The 17,392-nt window shown below is 39.2% G+C and overlaps 1 protein-coding gene across 2 annotated transcripts in view; it reads left to right on the forward strand.

The window, feature by feature from the left end:
• The first annotated feature begins 861 nt into the window (after positions 1 to 861).
• The window catches only part of tho2 (THO complex subunit 2-like protein), a 59,157-nt gene continuing 42,626 nt past the window's right edge, over positions 862 to 17,392 (forward strand). For both annotated transcript variants that reach the window (XR_016472334.1, XM_090154371.1), the window contains exons 1-8: positions 862 to 1,012; positions 3,004 to 3,062; positions 4,115 to 4,209; positions 4,447 to 4,498; positions 14,221 to 14,288; positions 16,115 to 16,236; positions 16,307 to 16,446; positions 17,163 to 17,323. Coding sequence is in view for 1 of the 2 variants with exons in the window: in XM_090154371.1 (XP_090010497.1) it covers positions 948 to 1,012; positions 3,004 to 3,062; positions 4,115 to 4,209; positions 4,447 to 4,498; positions 14,221 to 14,288; positions 16,115 to 16,236; positions 16,307 to 16,446; positions 17,163 to 17,323 (762 nt within the window). In the remaining variant the exon portion in view is untranslated. The remainder of the gene's footprint in view (positions 1,013 to 3,003; positions 3,063 to 4,114; positions 4,210 to 4,446; positions 4,499 to 14,220; positions 14,289 to 16,114; positions 16,237 to 16,306; positions 16,447 to 17,162; positions 17,324 to 17,392) is intronic.

The raw sequence follows: 17,392 nt of genomic DNA on the forward strand, positions 1-17,392 counted from the left end.
GTTCGCTCCTATCTTGGCTAATGGTATGCCCGGTATGCCGGTATGCTTTTTAGTAGGGGCTCCTATCGCTACCTCGGAGAAGCTAACGCCGTTACGTCACCTAGACTCGTTTCAGTAGCGAATACTCGCTTTTGGAAATATTTACTTTGAAAATTGTGGCAAAATAAATTTATCACAATCAACGTCACCTGGCAGACATTCTGCCAACCTAGATATATAAAACTATATAAAACTGTCAGTAGCTGAAGCGTTTCCTCTAATAATTCTTTTTTATTGCCTTTGCATACGAGATTTATTATATGGTTTTAAATTTTTAATGATTCTTATCAACGGTTTAATTTCATTTTACAGAACCATATTGGACTTTTTCGTGCCTGTTTCGAAACCCTTATCAAAGTTGACTCTGATTTTGGCTGCGTTCAACAACTATCAACGGAGAAAAACCGTTTAGTTATCGTTGAGTTCTTTTAATCAACGCTACGTCACAAAAATCTAAAATTGTTGTACGATTTATATAGTTCGCTGACTTAACGAACAAAATATCGTCTGCTACCCCTCCTTTAACTTTGTCGAATGACGTCACGACACCGATGAGCAACGGAAAAACCATCTCGCCCAGCCGATGTTTCCGCTGAGTCTCCGATGATCAACGTGACGTCAAAACCGGAAGTCAAAAAACCCGTTCAACAAAAAACCGCTGACCGTTGAGATCAGCGCTGAGCTATTTTAGAGTTGTTGAACGCAGCCAAGATCTGACTCTTGTCATGTGTTGCCACCATAGCACTTCTCTTAATTTCTATGCTTCAAAGAAAAAAATGGGTGGAAAGCTAAAAGCATTTCGAAGTCGGTAATATTTTTTAAATTTCTGGCAGTACCGTCGCTGTGTTGTGCTCTGCTCTCCGGTTTCGAAAAAAATCATTCCGGACAAAGAAGAATTTTGGATTTAAATGGCATTCAAATTAATTACCAATGATATTTGTAAAAATCTCGAGAAGCCTGGAAAAAATGAAGTGTAAGCATTAATTTGAGTTTTTTCGTTTAGATAGTTTGATTGCTAAAGTCAGCTCAAAATTGGTTCTTTTACAAAGGCTTAGTGAAGATCAGTACTGACTCTCTTTAGCTGTAGTCTTCGTCTAGGATAGTGGAACTTTCTAAAGCTGGTTTATTACAAAAATATACTCCACAATTTTGCGGTAGTGGGTTTTGAACCTTGCAGTGTTTTGTGCAATTTCTGGAGACTAGAGTCAAATAGAAATTTCATGGGATATAAAAATCTTGATTTCAAATGCCCCCATAGAAAAGATCTAAACTGTGGACCAAACTTCCTCAAAATGTAAATAATCCATGGGAAATATCATTGGTTTGGGCTCTATTTGTTTCCTTCAAGGGACCTGTGTTCAGTGGTTTACGGTTACTTATACACTGGTGTGGATTTGAGATGCACTTTTCACTGAAACATTTGCGTAGTGGGAAACCATACCATAGCAATACACAACTTTTACATATGCTATATTGTCTGTTCTGAGCCATTAGTTAATATAATAATCCTGCATTGACCAAAAGGGTTAATTCCCGGGTCTGGTGTTTTCATTCTGTTATTAATTTCTAGTGTAACAACCCACTATGTAGCAAATGTTTCATCTACTTATCTAAATACAATCATTTAGATAAAAACTATTGGGCAAAATTGCACTACAGCGGCCTCATGTAATTTCGTTTTTTTTTTGGTGGAGAATGTAGCACTTGACGCGTAGATTACGAAACTATTTTTTTTGGGCCGCAAATGATAATTAAATTAATTAACTTAATTTTAAAAATTTAGTAATTTTAGGGAATTACCATGTTTTTGTATTTTTTTTTATTGGAGAATGTAGCACTTGACGCGTAGATTACGAAACTATTTTTTTTTGGGCCGCAAATGATAATTTAATTAATTAACTTAATTTTAGGGAATTACCGTGTTTTTGTATTTTTTGTGGCAGAGAATGTAGCACTTGACGCGTAGATTACTAAACTTTTTTTTTTGCGGACGCAAATGATAATTTTTTAATCAACTTAACTTTTAAAAAAGGCGTCATTTTAGGAGTTTAGTAACGTTTTTCTAATACTAAACTTCCCGTATTGGCGCCTGATGCACTTTGAGATTCCCTGTATTGGCGCCTGACGGCGCTGCGCACTCACTTTGCTCAAGCGCTGGGGGCGCGCAGCACCTCCCCAACCCCATACTAAAAAAAGCAATGGGCCATCTTTAACGCGACCTACAGGACAGTACCAAGCCTTACGCATCAAGTATATACTTTTAATCTCAACCAGAAAAAAAGTGGCCCAAAAATAGCAAACACCTAGAAAATGAACAAAAACTGTAATAGGTTTGATAAAGTACGGGAATATCACTTTGTGGCCCAAAAATACAAAACACAGAGGAAATGAACAAAAACTGTAATTGATTTTATAAAAAAGGGAATATCACGTGGAATTCATTAGGACACCGAAACTGTGGTGTCGGCGAACACACGATGGAAATAATTACAACGAAACACGTGAAAATGCCCAAAAATTTGAAATTTTAAATTACATTAAAAAATTATATAATCATTTGCGGCCAAAATAAAAATTACCCTCGGCATCTACGTGACAAGGTCTATCAGGCGCAACCAAAATTAATATAAAATTCAATGAAAATTAGAAATTTTTATAATTAAAAAAATCAAGTTAAACAATGAAATAATCATTTGCGGCAAATTATGTGTTTTATTGATGTGAAAATTTACGCGTTTACTTAAAATCAATTAAATGGACCTAGGCATTTTAAATTGGAGACTAGTAGAATAAATGTTTACCAGCTCATTCTAAGTTTATATATAGAGTAGTGTCAGTGCTACATCACGCAACGTCACCCATGCTTTTTCCTATAGAACAAAAAACCCGCCTAAAATGGCGGCCATGGCCAAAGCTACGAGTTGATACTACTCTATTAACAATTATATTCTTTTACTTTTTTAGAACAAGACTTTTGAAATTTGTTACACAAGCTCATAAATCAAATTCACACCATAAAAAAGGTAAGAGTAGAAATAGAAACTATACTGCTTGTAGGATGCTTTACAATTGTGGGTAAAGCATTAATTACGAAACCTTTACAGGGTTGGCAAAAAACCGGATTTTTTAAAAATTGAAAAATCCAGTATGGTTAAATCAGGCTGTAACCAGTGGTTTAACCCCGTTAAAGCCATTAATAAAAAATGATCAAATTGCTTATATCAAGCCCTCATTGCTCAAATTGCCCGATTTCAAAATAGGAGACTTATTTAATCGCTTTTATACCCTAACATGGCAGCGTATTTTCACGCGTAAAATTAATTTTAAGATACCCTAATTGCTTATATGTTAGCTCTCATTACTTGCGACCAAAAGTGAAGGTTAAGTTTTGTCAATGTTTCTAATTAATTTCTCAATTTTTTTTATAAAAAAAGTGGTTTTAACTATGGATTTTATTTGGTGGTTAAATCTGGCTTAAACCAGGGTGGTTTAATCCAGTCTGGCTGGCTCTTGCCAACCCTGAACCTTTAGAAGGCTAGAAAAAGTTAACCATATGTATAATCACAAGGTTAATGTTTGACAGATAATAGGTACTGTTCTTAAATAAAATTCTTTAATAATATTACGCGAATAAACGCTGCCCTGTTGTGTGAATTGTTTGTGCATTTATTACCAAGCTTAAACAGTCAATAGTAAAAAGCAAGTTATTTTATTATCTGGAGTAAGTATCCAAATCAGACCCCAGAATTTCCCATCCTATGAATTTACTCTGAAAAAATCACTTGGTGTTTAAAAGAAAGTTTTTCTATGAATCTACCGATGCTCTAGCACCGAACACAGGACAAGTGGATAATTTTAAATCTTTTTAAAGATATGCCAATAATCATCCTTACTTAAGTAAACCCTATCTTTTTATCTTTGCAAAATTTATTTCAAGATTTTCAAATGTCAGATGCCTATTTATGAATTTTGGTTATTTATTCAAAGAGTTTTTGAATTTTGAATTTTTACAAAAGCTGTAATATATACCCTGCACTCTCGCTCATTTTTAAATCTAAAATATTAATTTTCTTAGGAGATGTTAAAAGACTGTTCTATGAACTTTGTTGGCAATGTATTAACGGGAATCTTAAGCAAGAGACAGTTATCAGTATTTTTTCGGAAATTATTGTAAGTATACTCATATATGATCTGTTGAAAATCATATGAGATTCTTTAAATTAGTTATAAGATAGTTACGTTTAGAAAAAAAATATTAGCTCAAAAATGACGTAGCTTTTTGAACCAATAGCAATTTGTTAGAAATGTTTCTTTAAATCTATTAATTTGATTTTTTTTTGTATATGTGCAATTGTGCATATTGGGACCTACAAGTTTCACTTATTTGAGTATAAATATTTTTTTCAGCAACTTAATGCTGATTTACCAAATCAGTTGATTGATGTGTTCGTTTTACTCGGTAAGTACTAGTATTTACGTGTCTCTATCATATCAGTATCAAAGCTTCCACGTACAGGTCCCTAGAATACCTAGTTGTCCTTATTTATCTTAAAGGCAGGGCTCCCACCAGTTCCCTAAAATACCCAGAAGTCCTTCATTTTCTTCAAGGTCCCTAAAGAACCCTATTTTCATGAAATTCAAGAAAAATCACTGTAGGCTTTAAATATTTTTATACACATTTTAATACATCTGCTCAAAATAGTATATTTTTGCAAACTATGATATCTGTGGTAATTAGGATTGAAAATATCAATATCGATGAAAAGTTTGCAAAAACCTTGCGCAAAATAGTATATTTTTGAAAACTATGATATCTGAGGTAAAAAGAATTGTGCAGGGGAAATTCAGCTTATTGATTACAATAAAGCATTCAACTTTCATTTGAACAACATAATTACTTTATTAGTAGTATAAACATTAACTGTATGCTATCGCACTAAGCAGGAGAGTGAGTGAACAAGAACATAAGACAAACAAGTCGGCCCAGGCCGTAATATTAGTTCCACATCAGTGTATTAGAGTGGACAAACCTATACACCCTTAGTAGACATAGTTAGGCAAACTAATACAAACGCTTATTATCGTTTGATAAATAAATTGCCACCCTAAGTTAAAGAGTGGATGCCGCCCACCATCAGCTGACCCGGGTGGGCAAACTAATAAAAAAGCTGTTGAGCCCATTTGATTTCCTATTGTTTGATATAAAATTCACCATCCATTGTTAAAGAGTGGCCACCGCCCACCCTCATGAAATCAACTTTTTTTTTCGGTAACTCTCCCTTTACGGGGGTTGGTCAGAGGGGGCGGAAATTAACGGCACTGCGTGCGCGTCAAAGAGTTCTATCGAATGAGACCCACTGTTTTTTTTCGGTCATTCTCCCTTTAATAAGAAAGTGCCACACTTATTAATTACTTCTGACCATATACGGTTTCGATAAGAAAGTGCCCCACTTATTTATTATTTCTGGCCATACACGGTTTCGATAAGAAAGTGCCACACTTATTTATTACTTCTGGCCATACACGGTTTCGATAAGAAAGTGCACACTTATTTTTTACTTCTGACCTTTGCGACAGCTACGAGGTAGACCTCTCTGCAATCAGAGATCATATAATATTATATGCTCTCTGCTGCAATGTCTAACGGATCTATCTCTCCCGCCTTTACGGGCACTACTAGTTAACAATCTACTTGTACCGCTATTGAGTAAACGCAAAATTTCGTTCCGCTCCCCCCCCCCATGGAAGTAATGCGCCCCCCTATTGGGCGGGAACGAAACAAAAAGTGTTCTATAGTAAAAGTTTAAGCTATTCTCACGCATAGGACGGCGTAGCATAGTGGGTAAAATCTTCGGCTCTTGGAGATTACGCGGGCAGCAGCCATCTGCGTTCGAGTCCCGGCGCCGGCGGTAATTTAAATTATATTAATAAATTCTTTTTCGCAGCTCCATCTGCCGTGTTGTTGGTTTCCACACCAAACAAACAACAAACAACACACAACAAACAACAAACAACAAACTACAACAAACAACACTTAACGACATTCCGTCCATAGCAATAGTCCCACTTCGATATATATATCTCGATGTGGAACTAAAAACCATGTGCGCCAAAAACAAGTTGGCCAAGCCCCAAATAGTCCATGACGTCATGTTTATGACAAAGCGTAGTAAAAAATATAACTAGTTTTTCTCCTCCTTCTTCAAATTGAAATTATCAATATCTGATAAAATTTTGCAAAAATCTTGCGCAAATTAGTATTTGATTTGCAAACTATTGGCTATTTCTGAAAATATCATAACTTGCGTAAAGTTTGCAAAAAGAGTTGGCATGCGAAAATTAGTATCGGCTGTAACATCCTATATTTTTAGCCAAACCCCCAAAAAGTCCTATAAAATCCTATAATTTGGATGTTTTTCCCATTTCAAATCCCTCCACTCACAAGGAGACGACCCGAGGTGTTACACACCGATTTCGTTCAAACTCGGGGGATTGGTAGACCTTCATGTAACTTGAAAAATTCTTAAGGGTGTAACCGTTCCCAGTTCGAATTAACGTATCTTATTTAAGATGAATCACGTTAAGTCGGTTACGGTTACAATATGGGATCATTAGAGGCAAGGCTTAATAATAAGAAATCAAGACACGGTAAAAATAAATAAGAACAAGATTTATTGTTCCCTCTTAGGAAATTAATTAACAACTTACAATAAAATTTAGACCTTCATTAGACATTGTCTCTTTCTATACTCCCTCTTTCTTTTTTGGGGATAAACAAAATGGAAACGAACAGTCTGTCGAGTTGGACAAAACTAACCAGCCAGGGCACGGCACTTGGTGAAGTCGCCTTTATATTGGCCACCAAGCGCCGTGAGTCGCCCTGGCGGCGAAACTAAAAATAATAATAGGGCGCAAGATTTGATAACGGCTCAGTCGCCATCTGGTGACTGAATCCGTTACATCCTCCCACCAAAAGAAAAAGAGACATCAACGTGAAGGAATGAGGAATTTTACATCAATTATATAGAACAGGAACATAATTAGAACTATGAAAACATCAGGGTTTATGTGCGACTATTTCGCAGTTGAGGATCGTCGCTGCCTTTTGGGACATTGCTTTACGAGGTGCCCCAGCTTCCAACACCGACGGCACCTGCATTTCGATAGATCTCTCGGAGTCTCGTCCTCAGGTTGAGCCTTGGTTGAGGAGCCGGTGGGACCGTCTATCTGCGTCGTGGAAGCACTGGTTGTCGATGTGGAAGAGGTTGAGGTATGGGGGTGAAACACATCTGGGGGCGGCTCGGCGAATGCATGAGGGTTGCCCTCCGATTCTGGAATGTTTCGTTGGGCGCTATTGAAGGAGGGGACTTGCAGCAAGTAGCTCGTGAGGGTGCCGTCCGATTCGGAGCTGTCCGAGCTGAATTGTTCATTCATGGCTCCTGAGGATAGTAATGTCTCACACATCCGAAGTAGCTCGTCGTCGTCATCGGTGAGGGTGATAACGTCGTCCAGGAGTACATGATCGGTGAGACCTTTTGCGTGGTCACCCGGAGAGTCTGGCGCCCTCTCGTCAGAGTCGGATGAAGGGCGAAGTCGTTTCAGGGATTGCCTCAAGGAGTCGATGACGGTGGGTCGTGTATTCATTCGCACTCGCTGTGTGCTGTTGGCTGGAATTAGTTGGTTGTCGCTGGTAATTGCGAGAGATCTGGGTGGAGTTGATACACCGATATGGGGGACATAGGTTGTCCATTCTTCGTTGGTCAATGGTACGTTGTCCCGGGGTATTGGCACTACCCCCAAATGACTGGGTAGCCAGTGCAAGAAGGGTTGGCGATGACATTCGGAAGCCATAGTGTTATAACGGCGTAAGCCACCATTTGCTTCAATGCACAAGGTGCAGGGACAATATTGTAAACGTAGCAGTCGTAAGGTCAGAGGACCTAGCATGAGAAGAGGTCGATGGTCGTGCAGTACGAGAACTGAGGAGAGGGTTTGGCGTATTTCATGGTGTTCTATGATCAGTTGGTTGATTCTGCCGAGCACCATGTTTTCCGGTACGTTGGGGCTTCTGGCGTGTAGCGCTGACAGTTGGTCTTTGGGTGATTCGGCAAACGGGTAAGTGTACCCTAAGGAGATCGCCAGTGTCGACGTTATGAGGTCCACTGGGAGGGACAAGTCAATATAAACCGGTATGATCTCGGAGATGGCATCGTCCTCGACGACGGGACGATACGCCAGAAATTCGTGCGTCTGGCAGAATCCCTGAAAGAAGGTTATAACAATTAATTCAGTTTCTCACCAGCCCTCCGCACTCTCTCCCAAGGTGGTTGGGAGATAGCCGTTCTCTCAAATGAAAAATTGGCCGGAGACAGATTGGTAATTTTGTTTTGTTGCAGATAGCGACGAACGTCAGGGTTCGAACGAAGGGTACAGCGTGGGTGCAGGGGCGAATAATAATACACGTCGAGGTTTGGTCCCTTCGGACGAACCTTCGTGCGATGACACAACTCGCGGATCCAACCGAGGCGAAACGGTAGTTGAAGCGGATCATTTTTGTCAATGGATCCAACCACCGCCTCGGTTCGTGAGTTATCGCCTTGGGGATCATTTTCAGTTTCCTCATCTTCCGGAGCGGCGGTCGATCCGTCATGCTCCGGTCTTGGTGGATCAGGAACGTCCGTCGGTTCCTCGTCGTTGTCTGCGTCGGAGTGGTGTTCATCAGACGACTCTGGCTCCCTTTGAGAAGGCTTGTCCTGGTGGGTGGTCTGGATGCGTGAGGTTGAAGGGTCACTGGTGGACATCGGGGCTTCCACATCGTTGCTGAGTCGAGGATTACTGTGACACCAGTACAATTTCAACTGACTAATATGTTTTAGTCCTCGTTTTTCGTGAGTGATGGCATCCTCCAACTCGTAGACGAGTGGACTCCTCACTCGGATTATCCTGAACGGTCCTTCCCATTTTGGGCTAAGCTTCGCGGCATGGAAGGCCGCGCCCTGAGAGAGGTCGTGTGTCTCAATCCAGACCAGAGTGCCTACGGACAGTTCAACATCTTCTCTGCGCCTGTCGTAATATTTCTTTTGATGCTCTTGGGCGCGTTGCATCATGAGTTTAGATCGTTCCAGTTCGTCGTGAAGTGTCTGGATGGCTTGGGTGCGATCAGCGACATCAGTGAGAGATGGAGGGACATCGTCATCCACGGTCCAGGGCAATCGTGGCTCGCGTCCCATGTTCAGGTAAAATGGTGATCGACGGGTAGAGTCCTGGGGAGCCGAGTTAATTGCAAATTGCAAAAACTCGAGCGACTCGTCCCAATGGCGGTGCTCGTTACCCACGTACATCGACACCATTTCCCCAATGACACGATTAAGACGTTCCACGATATTGCTCTGTGGATGGTAACCACTAGTCATTTTACAATGAACCTTTAGTAGTTTACATGTGTCCTTCCACAATGTCGAAGTAAATTGTCGGCCTTGATCACTGAAGATGTGACAAGGAGAACCCCAGCGCAATATAAACCGTCTAAACGCGTCGCAACAGATGTCGGCCGTGATTCTTTTGACCGGAACCATTTCAACGTATTTTGTGAAATAATCCACAATTACGATGAGAAATCGGTTGCGTTTGACACTGAGCGGAAGGGGCCCCATTATGTCGACCCCGACCGTATCAAATGGCGCAACCGGTTCCGTGGACGTCATCAGACCGGGCGTTTTTCTGTTACGACTTTTATATTGTTGGCATACCAGACATTGCCGAACGTAGTTCGTCACATCCTTCACTAGAGTGGGCCAGAAATAACGGTATCGGATCCTCGCGATCGTCTTGTCACGACCACGATGGGCGGCTGTCGGGTGGTCGTGCAGCAACCTTATTGCCTCGCGACGGAATCGTTCCGGGAGGTAAATCTTCCTCGGAAGAGTACCCCAAGCCCTTCGATAAAGGATACCGTTATGGATCTCGTATCGCGATCCCTCGTTCGAAGAATCAGGACGATCGATGACATCGCGAGTTTCAGCGTCATCCAATTGAGCTGTACGGATGTCGTCAAGCGTGAAGGCATTAAACATTGCATGCGGGGCCGGCGGAAGGACGACTGCTTCGCTATCGGATTCGGTTCCGGAACGAAGTTCCATGGCGCATAAGGTTACCGGGGCGCGAGAGAGAGCGTCCGCTACCACGTTCTCGACCCCTTTCTTGTACTGCACCTTGAATTGAAAGGTTTGAAGGTACATCGCCCATCGTACAAGACGAGCGTTCGGATCACTGACGTTATATAACCAAGTTAGGGACTTATGGTCCGTAACCACGGTGAAGGGAAGATTTTCTAAATATGGCCGGAATTTTTTCACAGCCCACAGGATGGCTAAGCATTCCTTTTCTGTCGTGGTATACTTTTGTTCCGCCGCGCTAAGAAGGCGGCTGGCGTATGCCAAGGGTACTTCAACTCCATCTTGGACTTGCGAGAGCATCGAGCCGAGGCCTAGGTCGCTTGAATCCGTAGTAAGAATACAAGCAATATTCGACCTATAGGTAGATAACGGCCCAGCCCGATAAATCGCTTCTCGCAAGGCCTCGAAGGAGCACTGCTGTTCAGCCCCCCAAGTGAAAGGAGTTCCCTTTCGCTTTAAACGGTGTAAGGGCTCAGCAAGCTGGGAATAATTTTTTATAAATTTTGAATGCCATCCAGTCAGGCCTAAAAACCGTTGGACTTCTTTTAGATTTCGCGGAGCGGGAAATTCCGCGATGGCTGTAAATTTGGACTTGTCGATATGAATGCCGGTCTCGTTTATGATATGACCTAAGACAACCGCTTCTCCCCGAGCGAAATTACATTTCTCGGCCTTTAATGTAAGTCCGGCTCCCTTCAATTGATTCAATGTGTAATCAAGTGATTCTAAATGGGAATTCCAGGAGTCGGATACTATCAATATATCGTCCAAATATACGCAAACGTCGAAATACATGCCGTCTCGGAAAAGTTCATCAACTAGACGTTGGAACGTTGATGGACCTCCCGAGACACCAAACGGCATTACTTCGAACTGGTATTTACCGGAGTCGGTAACGAATGCCGTTTTCGCGGTACTGTCGGGGTGTAACTCAATTTGCCAATAACCAGACCGTAGGTCTAAAGCGGTTATGTATTTGGCCGATTTCATATTGCGCAACATTTCGTCAATATGTGGTAGAGGATAAGGGTCCTTTTGCGTGTGTTTGTTCAGTCGGCGATAGTCAACGCAAAAACGAACCTTGTTTCCCTTTTGATGAACCAATACGACTGGAGAGGCCCAAGGACTGATCGACGGACGAATAATGCCGTCCTTTAGCATCTGTTTTACATGCTCTTCAATTATTCGTCGCTTTTCATTACTAACTCTATACGGGCGGCAACTAACGGGCAGCGCGTCTCCAGTACGTATTTCATGGTAAACAAGGCTGGTTCTTCCTTCCTTTTCCGAAAATACTTCGGGGTATTGTCGAAGCAGACTTCGTAACTCGCGACGTTTTTTGGGCGTTAATGATGTCGCATTAACGGCGTTATCAATCGTATGAAATATTAGCGGCGCGACTTCCTTCCTAAGGGCGCCCTCTATAAACGGAATCGTTAGATTTCCAAGTCGACAAGTATTTGTCTGAAAATCTAACACAGCCGATACCCGTTGTAGAAAATCTCGTCCCAGGATGAAATCGCATAACAGGGAGGGCACTATGTAAAATTCCTGCTCAAAAACCTTGCCCTTTATACTAAAGGACAATTGAGTGGAACCCCTCGAAAAGGTATAGCGTCCATCCCCAAGCATTATGCACTCGAGTTCGTCCTGGGTAGGAATGGCAACAGTCGCAGAGGTTTGTTCTTGGATCCGTCGCCACTGGTCGAGATTGACAAAAGAAGCGTCAGCCCCAGTGTCAAGACGAGTGTTAAACGACCCATGAACAAAATCAACCTCTATCGCCACAGGAGGGCCTACCGCTTTTCGTTTCAAAATAGCTAATTGTTTCGGGGAAATATGCCTCTTGACTCGCCGGGAGCGCGGCTTCCCCCGTCGCGGTCCCCGCCGTAGTTTGACTTATTTTTTCTCGGGCAATTGCGCGAAATATGTCCGTAACCTCGGCAATTATAGCAACGCGTATTTTGCGACGTGTTTCGTCCGGGGGTTATTGGTGATTGGCGCTGAGTATTTGCTCTAAATTCTCTGGGTTGATTTGACGTTGAGGAAAAATAGCCCCTCGATGGGTGGGATGTACTGACTGGTGCCGTGGCATTTCGCCTTTGTAGAGGGACGTTGCCCGTATCGGTGGCAGTAGTCGCCTGTGTCCTATCATGTTTGGGTTTCAAATTCATGGCGTTTTCTTCAACAGCCCTTATCGCGTTCTCCACGGTGACACATTTTGCCTGGAGGACATTTAACTGCGTGAATTCTACTAGCGCAATTTGTAAACGGATTTGGGGTTGAACGTTTCGTTTTAACACAGCAATTAGTGATTGCTCGGGTTGTGGAGTCGCTAACCGTTGATTTAAGCTTATTATACGATTGAAGAATTCAGTAACGGTCTCGCGATCTCCCTGGACCGATTGTAAAATTGTCATCAACGTGTCCTCCTCTTGTTCAGGAGGAAAAAAATATGATCGAAAGGCGCGTTGGAAATAATCCCATGTCACGTTATAATTTTCAGTAAGAGGTGTTATCGTTTGTCTAAACCACGACAGAGCGCGGTCCTTTAATACTAAGGGCAACATGTTTATTACGGCGTTGTCCGATAATGTCTTATATTTTCGATACTCGTTAAACGATAAAAGGAACTCAGCCGCGTTTTCTTCAGCGGTGCCGGAATATTTCAAGTCGTGCGGCGGCTTCGGCGGGCCTTGGTGTTGGGTTAGGGCGGCCGCGAGCCCCGCGATGAAATCTTGTACCGACATTATATCAATTCTTGATAACTTCTTATTAATTACCTTCAAGACACCTCTAGCCCCAGTTCGGGTGCCAGTGTAACCGTTCCCAGTTCGAATTAACGTATCTTATTTAAGATGAATCACGTTAAGTCGGTTACGGTTACAATATGGGATCATTAGAGGCAAGGCTTAATAATAAGAAATCAAGACACGGTAAAAATAAATAAGAACAAGATTTATTGTTCCCTCTTAGGAAATTAATTAACAACTTACAATAAAATTTAGACCTTCATTAGACATTGTCTCTTTCTATACTCCCTCTTTCTTTTTTGGGGATAAACAAAATGGAAACGAACAGTCTGTCGAGTTGGACAAAACTAACCAGCCAGGGCACGGCACTTGGTGAAGTCGCCTTTATATTGGCCACCAAGCGCCGTGAGTCGCCCTGGCGGCGAAACTAAAAATAATAATAGGGCGCAAGATTTGATAACGGCTCAGTCGCCATCTGGTGACTGAATCCGTTACAAGGGAATTTATTCAATGGGTAACGGTTTTGCCGTGGCAACGAAAAATGTTTTTGGCGACATAAAATTGTTTTTTTTCCTATTTAAGCCATATCGGTTCATTTTCACCCATTTTTTAATTTTTTATTATAATTTTGGTATTTTAAAATTTTTCAATTTTTTAAAATCTTTCACAGGGGGGGGGGGGGACCCATGGAATTGGTCCAAATCCCATGTTATTATCAATGGGAAAATTTCCATTTTATGTTGTCAAAAACATTTTTCGTTGCCATGGTAAAACCATTGCCCATTGAATAAATTCCCTTTAGGGTTTTTCAAGTTAGATGAAGGTCTACCAATCCCCCGAGTTCGAACAAAATCGGTGTATAACACCTCGGGTCGTCTCCTTGTCAGTTAAATTGCTAGATTTAGCAAAAGGATAAATTCGTATACAAAGTCATTCTCGACTATACTTTTGTTATTGTTAACATGGTTAGCTACAGGTATATTTTGGTGATAAAATGGTTAAAAAGTTTCTATTTTTTAAGTGAAAATCTAAGATTTATTTCACTAAATATAGATTTTGTTTTTAAATGCACAAAGTTAGTAAATGAAATAGCATATATAGTCCTATAAAATCCTATAAATAAAAAAAATAGTCCTATGAAGTCCTATCTTTTTAGAAACGTAATCCTATTTTCCTATATAAATAATTGAAGATTTGAGTTGGGGGCCCTGTAACTGCCTTTAAAATATTTAAATATTTTCTAATGATTTTAGATATTGAAACTCAATGTTCCCCTGAAGCAAGAGAGAAATTTTTACATTTGCTACTTTTAAGCTCAAAGGTAAGAAGCTTTTTTATTTTTTATTATTTATAGGGTGACAGAAAAGTGATCAGTCGTTGAAAATATTCAGTTGGCAACTAATAACCCTTACCAAAAAATAAGTTGGATTTTAGTTGACGCTAAGTTGGTTTTAAGTAGGCTCAAGTGGTCAGAATATTTCAATAAACTAGTTAAAGGGGTAATAAGTTGTTATTAAGTTGATCGGAAAATACTCTTTTCTTTAGGTTGGTTTTTAGTGGTCAGAAAATTACATATTATTTGTAAGTTGGTTTAAAGTAGGTTTTAAGTTGGTATTTAGTTTGTTTTAAGTTGGCATGTTCCAAATACCAACTTAAAGTATTTCCTAGACCACTTATTTTTTGGTAAGGGAAAAGAATAATGTATTTTCCAGGCTGTACAATGAAGTTTGCTGGTCAATGTGACATAGTTCTTATTGAAAAAATAAATTACGGCAGAAAGACCTATTCATATTAAAGACATGGCATTCCAACTTTTGACTTTTTGGAGTATGTTTTGGAATATGGCAGTATAATCTGAAAAAAATAATTTGAAAATTTCAATCAAATTAGTGGTTTTTCTTTTTACATGCAATATTGCTTCTATATCGAGTCTTTATCGACTATTTACCATACTACCCACCATCTTCTACTTTTGGCCATTGGCCTGGACTTTTTAAAAGAAGGGGCTGTTAGGTATTTGGAGTTCCAAATACCAACTTAAAACCAACTAAATACCAACTTAAAACCAGCTTACAAATAATATGTAATTTTCTGACCACTAAAAACCAACTAATTACCAACTTAAAGAAAAAAATATTTTCCCATCAACTTAATAACAACTTACAAACTTATCACCCCTTTAACTAGTTCATTAAAATATTCTGACCACTTGAGCCTACTTAAAACCAACTTAACGTCAACTAAAATGCGAATACCAACTAAAATCCAACTTATTTTTTGGTAAGGGACGCTAATGACGTCATTAATAGAAATAAACAAATAAAGGGCCCTAACCAAAAAATAAGTGGTCTAGGAAATACTTTAAGTTGGTATTTGGAACAAATATCAACTTAAAACCAACTAAATAGCAACTTAATACCAAATTACAAATATGTAATTTAATCCAACTTATTTTTGGTAAGGGGGAAGCCTACCCTTTCATTTAAATAGTGAATAGTTATTTTTAAATAAAATCATTATGATAATTTATTTAAATTTCATATGAAGAAAATTCAGGAACTATTTCTAGCTTTAAGATAAATGCTGAAATGCTAACCTAGTTTCTGGGGGTTTCAAGCAGTCGGCTCTATTTCTACTATTTCCGCAGTTTATACCCTGTCTCCCCTCCCAACTTTTACTACGCTTTTATATTTATGGACACACTTTAGGTAATTATGTAATTTAGAGAAATTTTTTACTTATGTATTATGAATATGGCTAGAATTTTTTTAATATCATACCAATTTTATTCTCCAACAATCACATTTTTTAAATTTTCGGGAAGAAAAAAAAACTTTTTTATAAAAATTTCTATGCTGATTTTTCAGCACTCATTCATATTTAGTTCGAAAATATTTGGTATTCCGATGGGCCTGATGACACTAAAGAATGTTAATAATCTAAAATTTTGACAAGCGTAACTGTATCAGAGATACCTTAAACTAGCATAGGGCTTGGTAAAACCAAAATTATGGTCCCTAATTATGTCAAAAAATGAAAGGAAATATGTAACAGCTTCCAGATTTCTCATTGGACTTGCAACATTATTGAAATTATGGACTTTTCTACAATTATGTCAACTAGAATTATATCACCGATTTTTTTTAGAACATCATTCCTGAACATTTGATTAAGGAGCGAATGGACATTGAAACTATTGGCGAAGCATCAATTCTAAAAAGTACAAAAGCTTTTCAAACCAAGTTCATTAAAATAAAGACTAGACTTTTGTAAGTGATCCATACTGTCGTGTATTATGAGTTCAATAGTAGAATTTTTAATTAATACCTGTTCATTTAGCTACAAGCAACAGAAATTTAACTTGTTTCGGGAAGAGAGTGAAGGCTATGCCAAGCTTGTGACTGAACTTAACCAAGATATTTCTCAAGGGAAGCACCATAGCCCTGCTCACATGTTAGAGGTTATGCAGTCCCTAATAGGTGCGTTATAATATCTGAATATATTAAATGACTAAAGTGCCATTTTAAGGTACTTAGTTACACAATTTAAGTAATTAAAAAGTGTTTTCACCTAAATAATATAAAATATTGTTTATTATTGTTTATTAATTTCACTTTTAATAAATTTGTTGGAATTGTTTTACTATGAGGTTATAGTAATATTCTTACTCGCATATCGTACCTACGTTCATAAACTCTTACGACATGGATGGTAGGCCCTGTCTGCGGTGTTTCGTGAAGCTTAAAGAGGAACTAATTACCCTTCCTCTATTAGAGAATGTCTGATGATCAGTTTATTTGAAACGCAATAAGGAGGAAAATCTTCGTATTGTAATTATATATTATCTTAGCATTATTTAAAATTGAAAATGAGAATAGAAGTTATAAGCAGAGCAAAAATGTCAATTATCGATTTGAATTGCTGTTTAGTTGATTAGTTAATAAGTTATTTGTAGGGACATTTTGTGACCATTCCGATTTTCTCTATTGGCCAATACGTTACTTAAAACATTTGTTTTGTAAAATTATTAGTGCTCATTAACCCAATATTATCTTTTTGCCCTTTAATTTTGTCTAATTTGGTTATTTGCTACCTTAATAGTTTTTATACATTTTAAAGTGAATTTGATTGAGTTTGATCTATGAATGTTACATTTTTTCTTGTATAACTGACAGCAATTTCTATATATTTTTAGGATGCTTTAATCTAGATCCAAATAGAGTGCTAGATATAGTGTTGGAGTCATTCGAGTGTAATCTTGAAAGTGCCAGCTACTTCATTGCTTTACTACAATCTTTTCTGTGCAACTCTACAACCCTTAGCCAAGTACTTGGATTTAAATTTGGTTTCTATCAGGTACGAACTTTTTTACATTTCTTTGTAATCTAAGTCAAGCATGTATTCAGGTTATCAGAGAATAAGTTT

This window comes from Leiobunum rupestre, chromosome 7, assembly GCF_980474605.1.
Source record: "Leiobunum rupestre chromosome 7, qqLeiRupe1.1.hap1, whole genome shotgun sequence".
Lineage (NCBI taxonomy): Eukaryota > Metazoa > Arthropoda > Arachnida > Opiliones > Sclerosomatidae > Leiobunum > Leiobunum rupestre.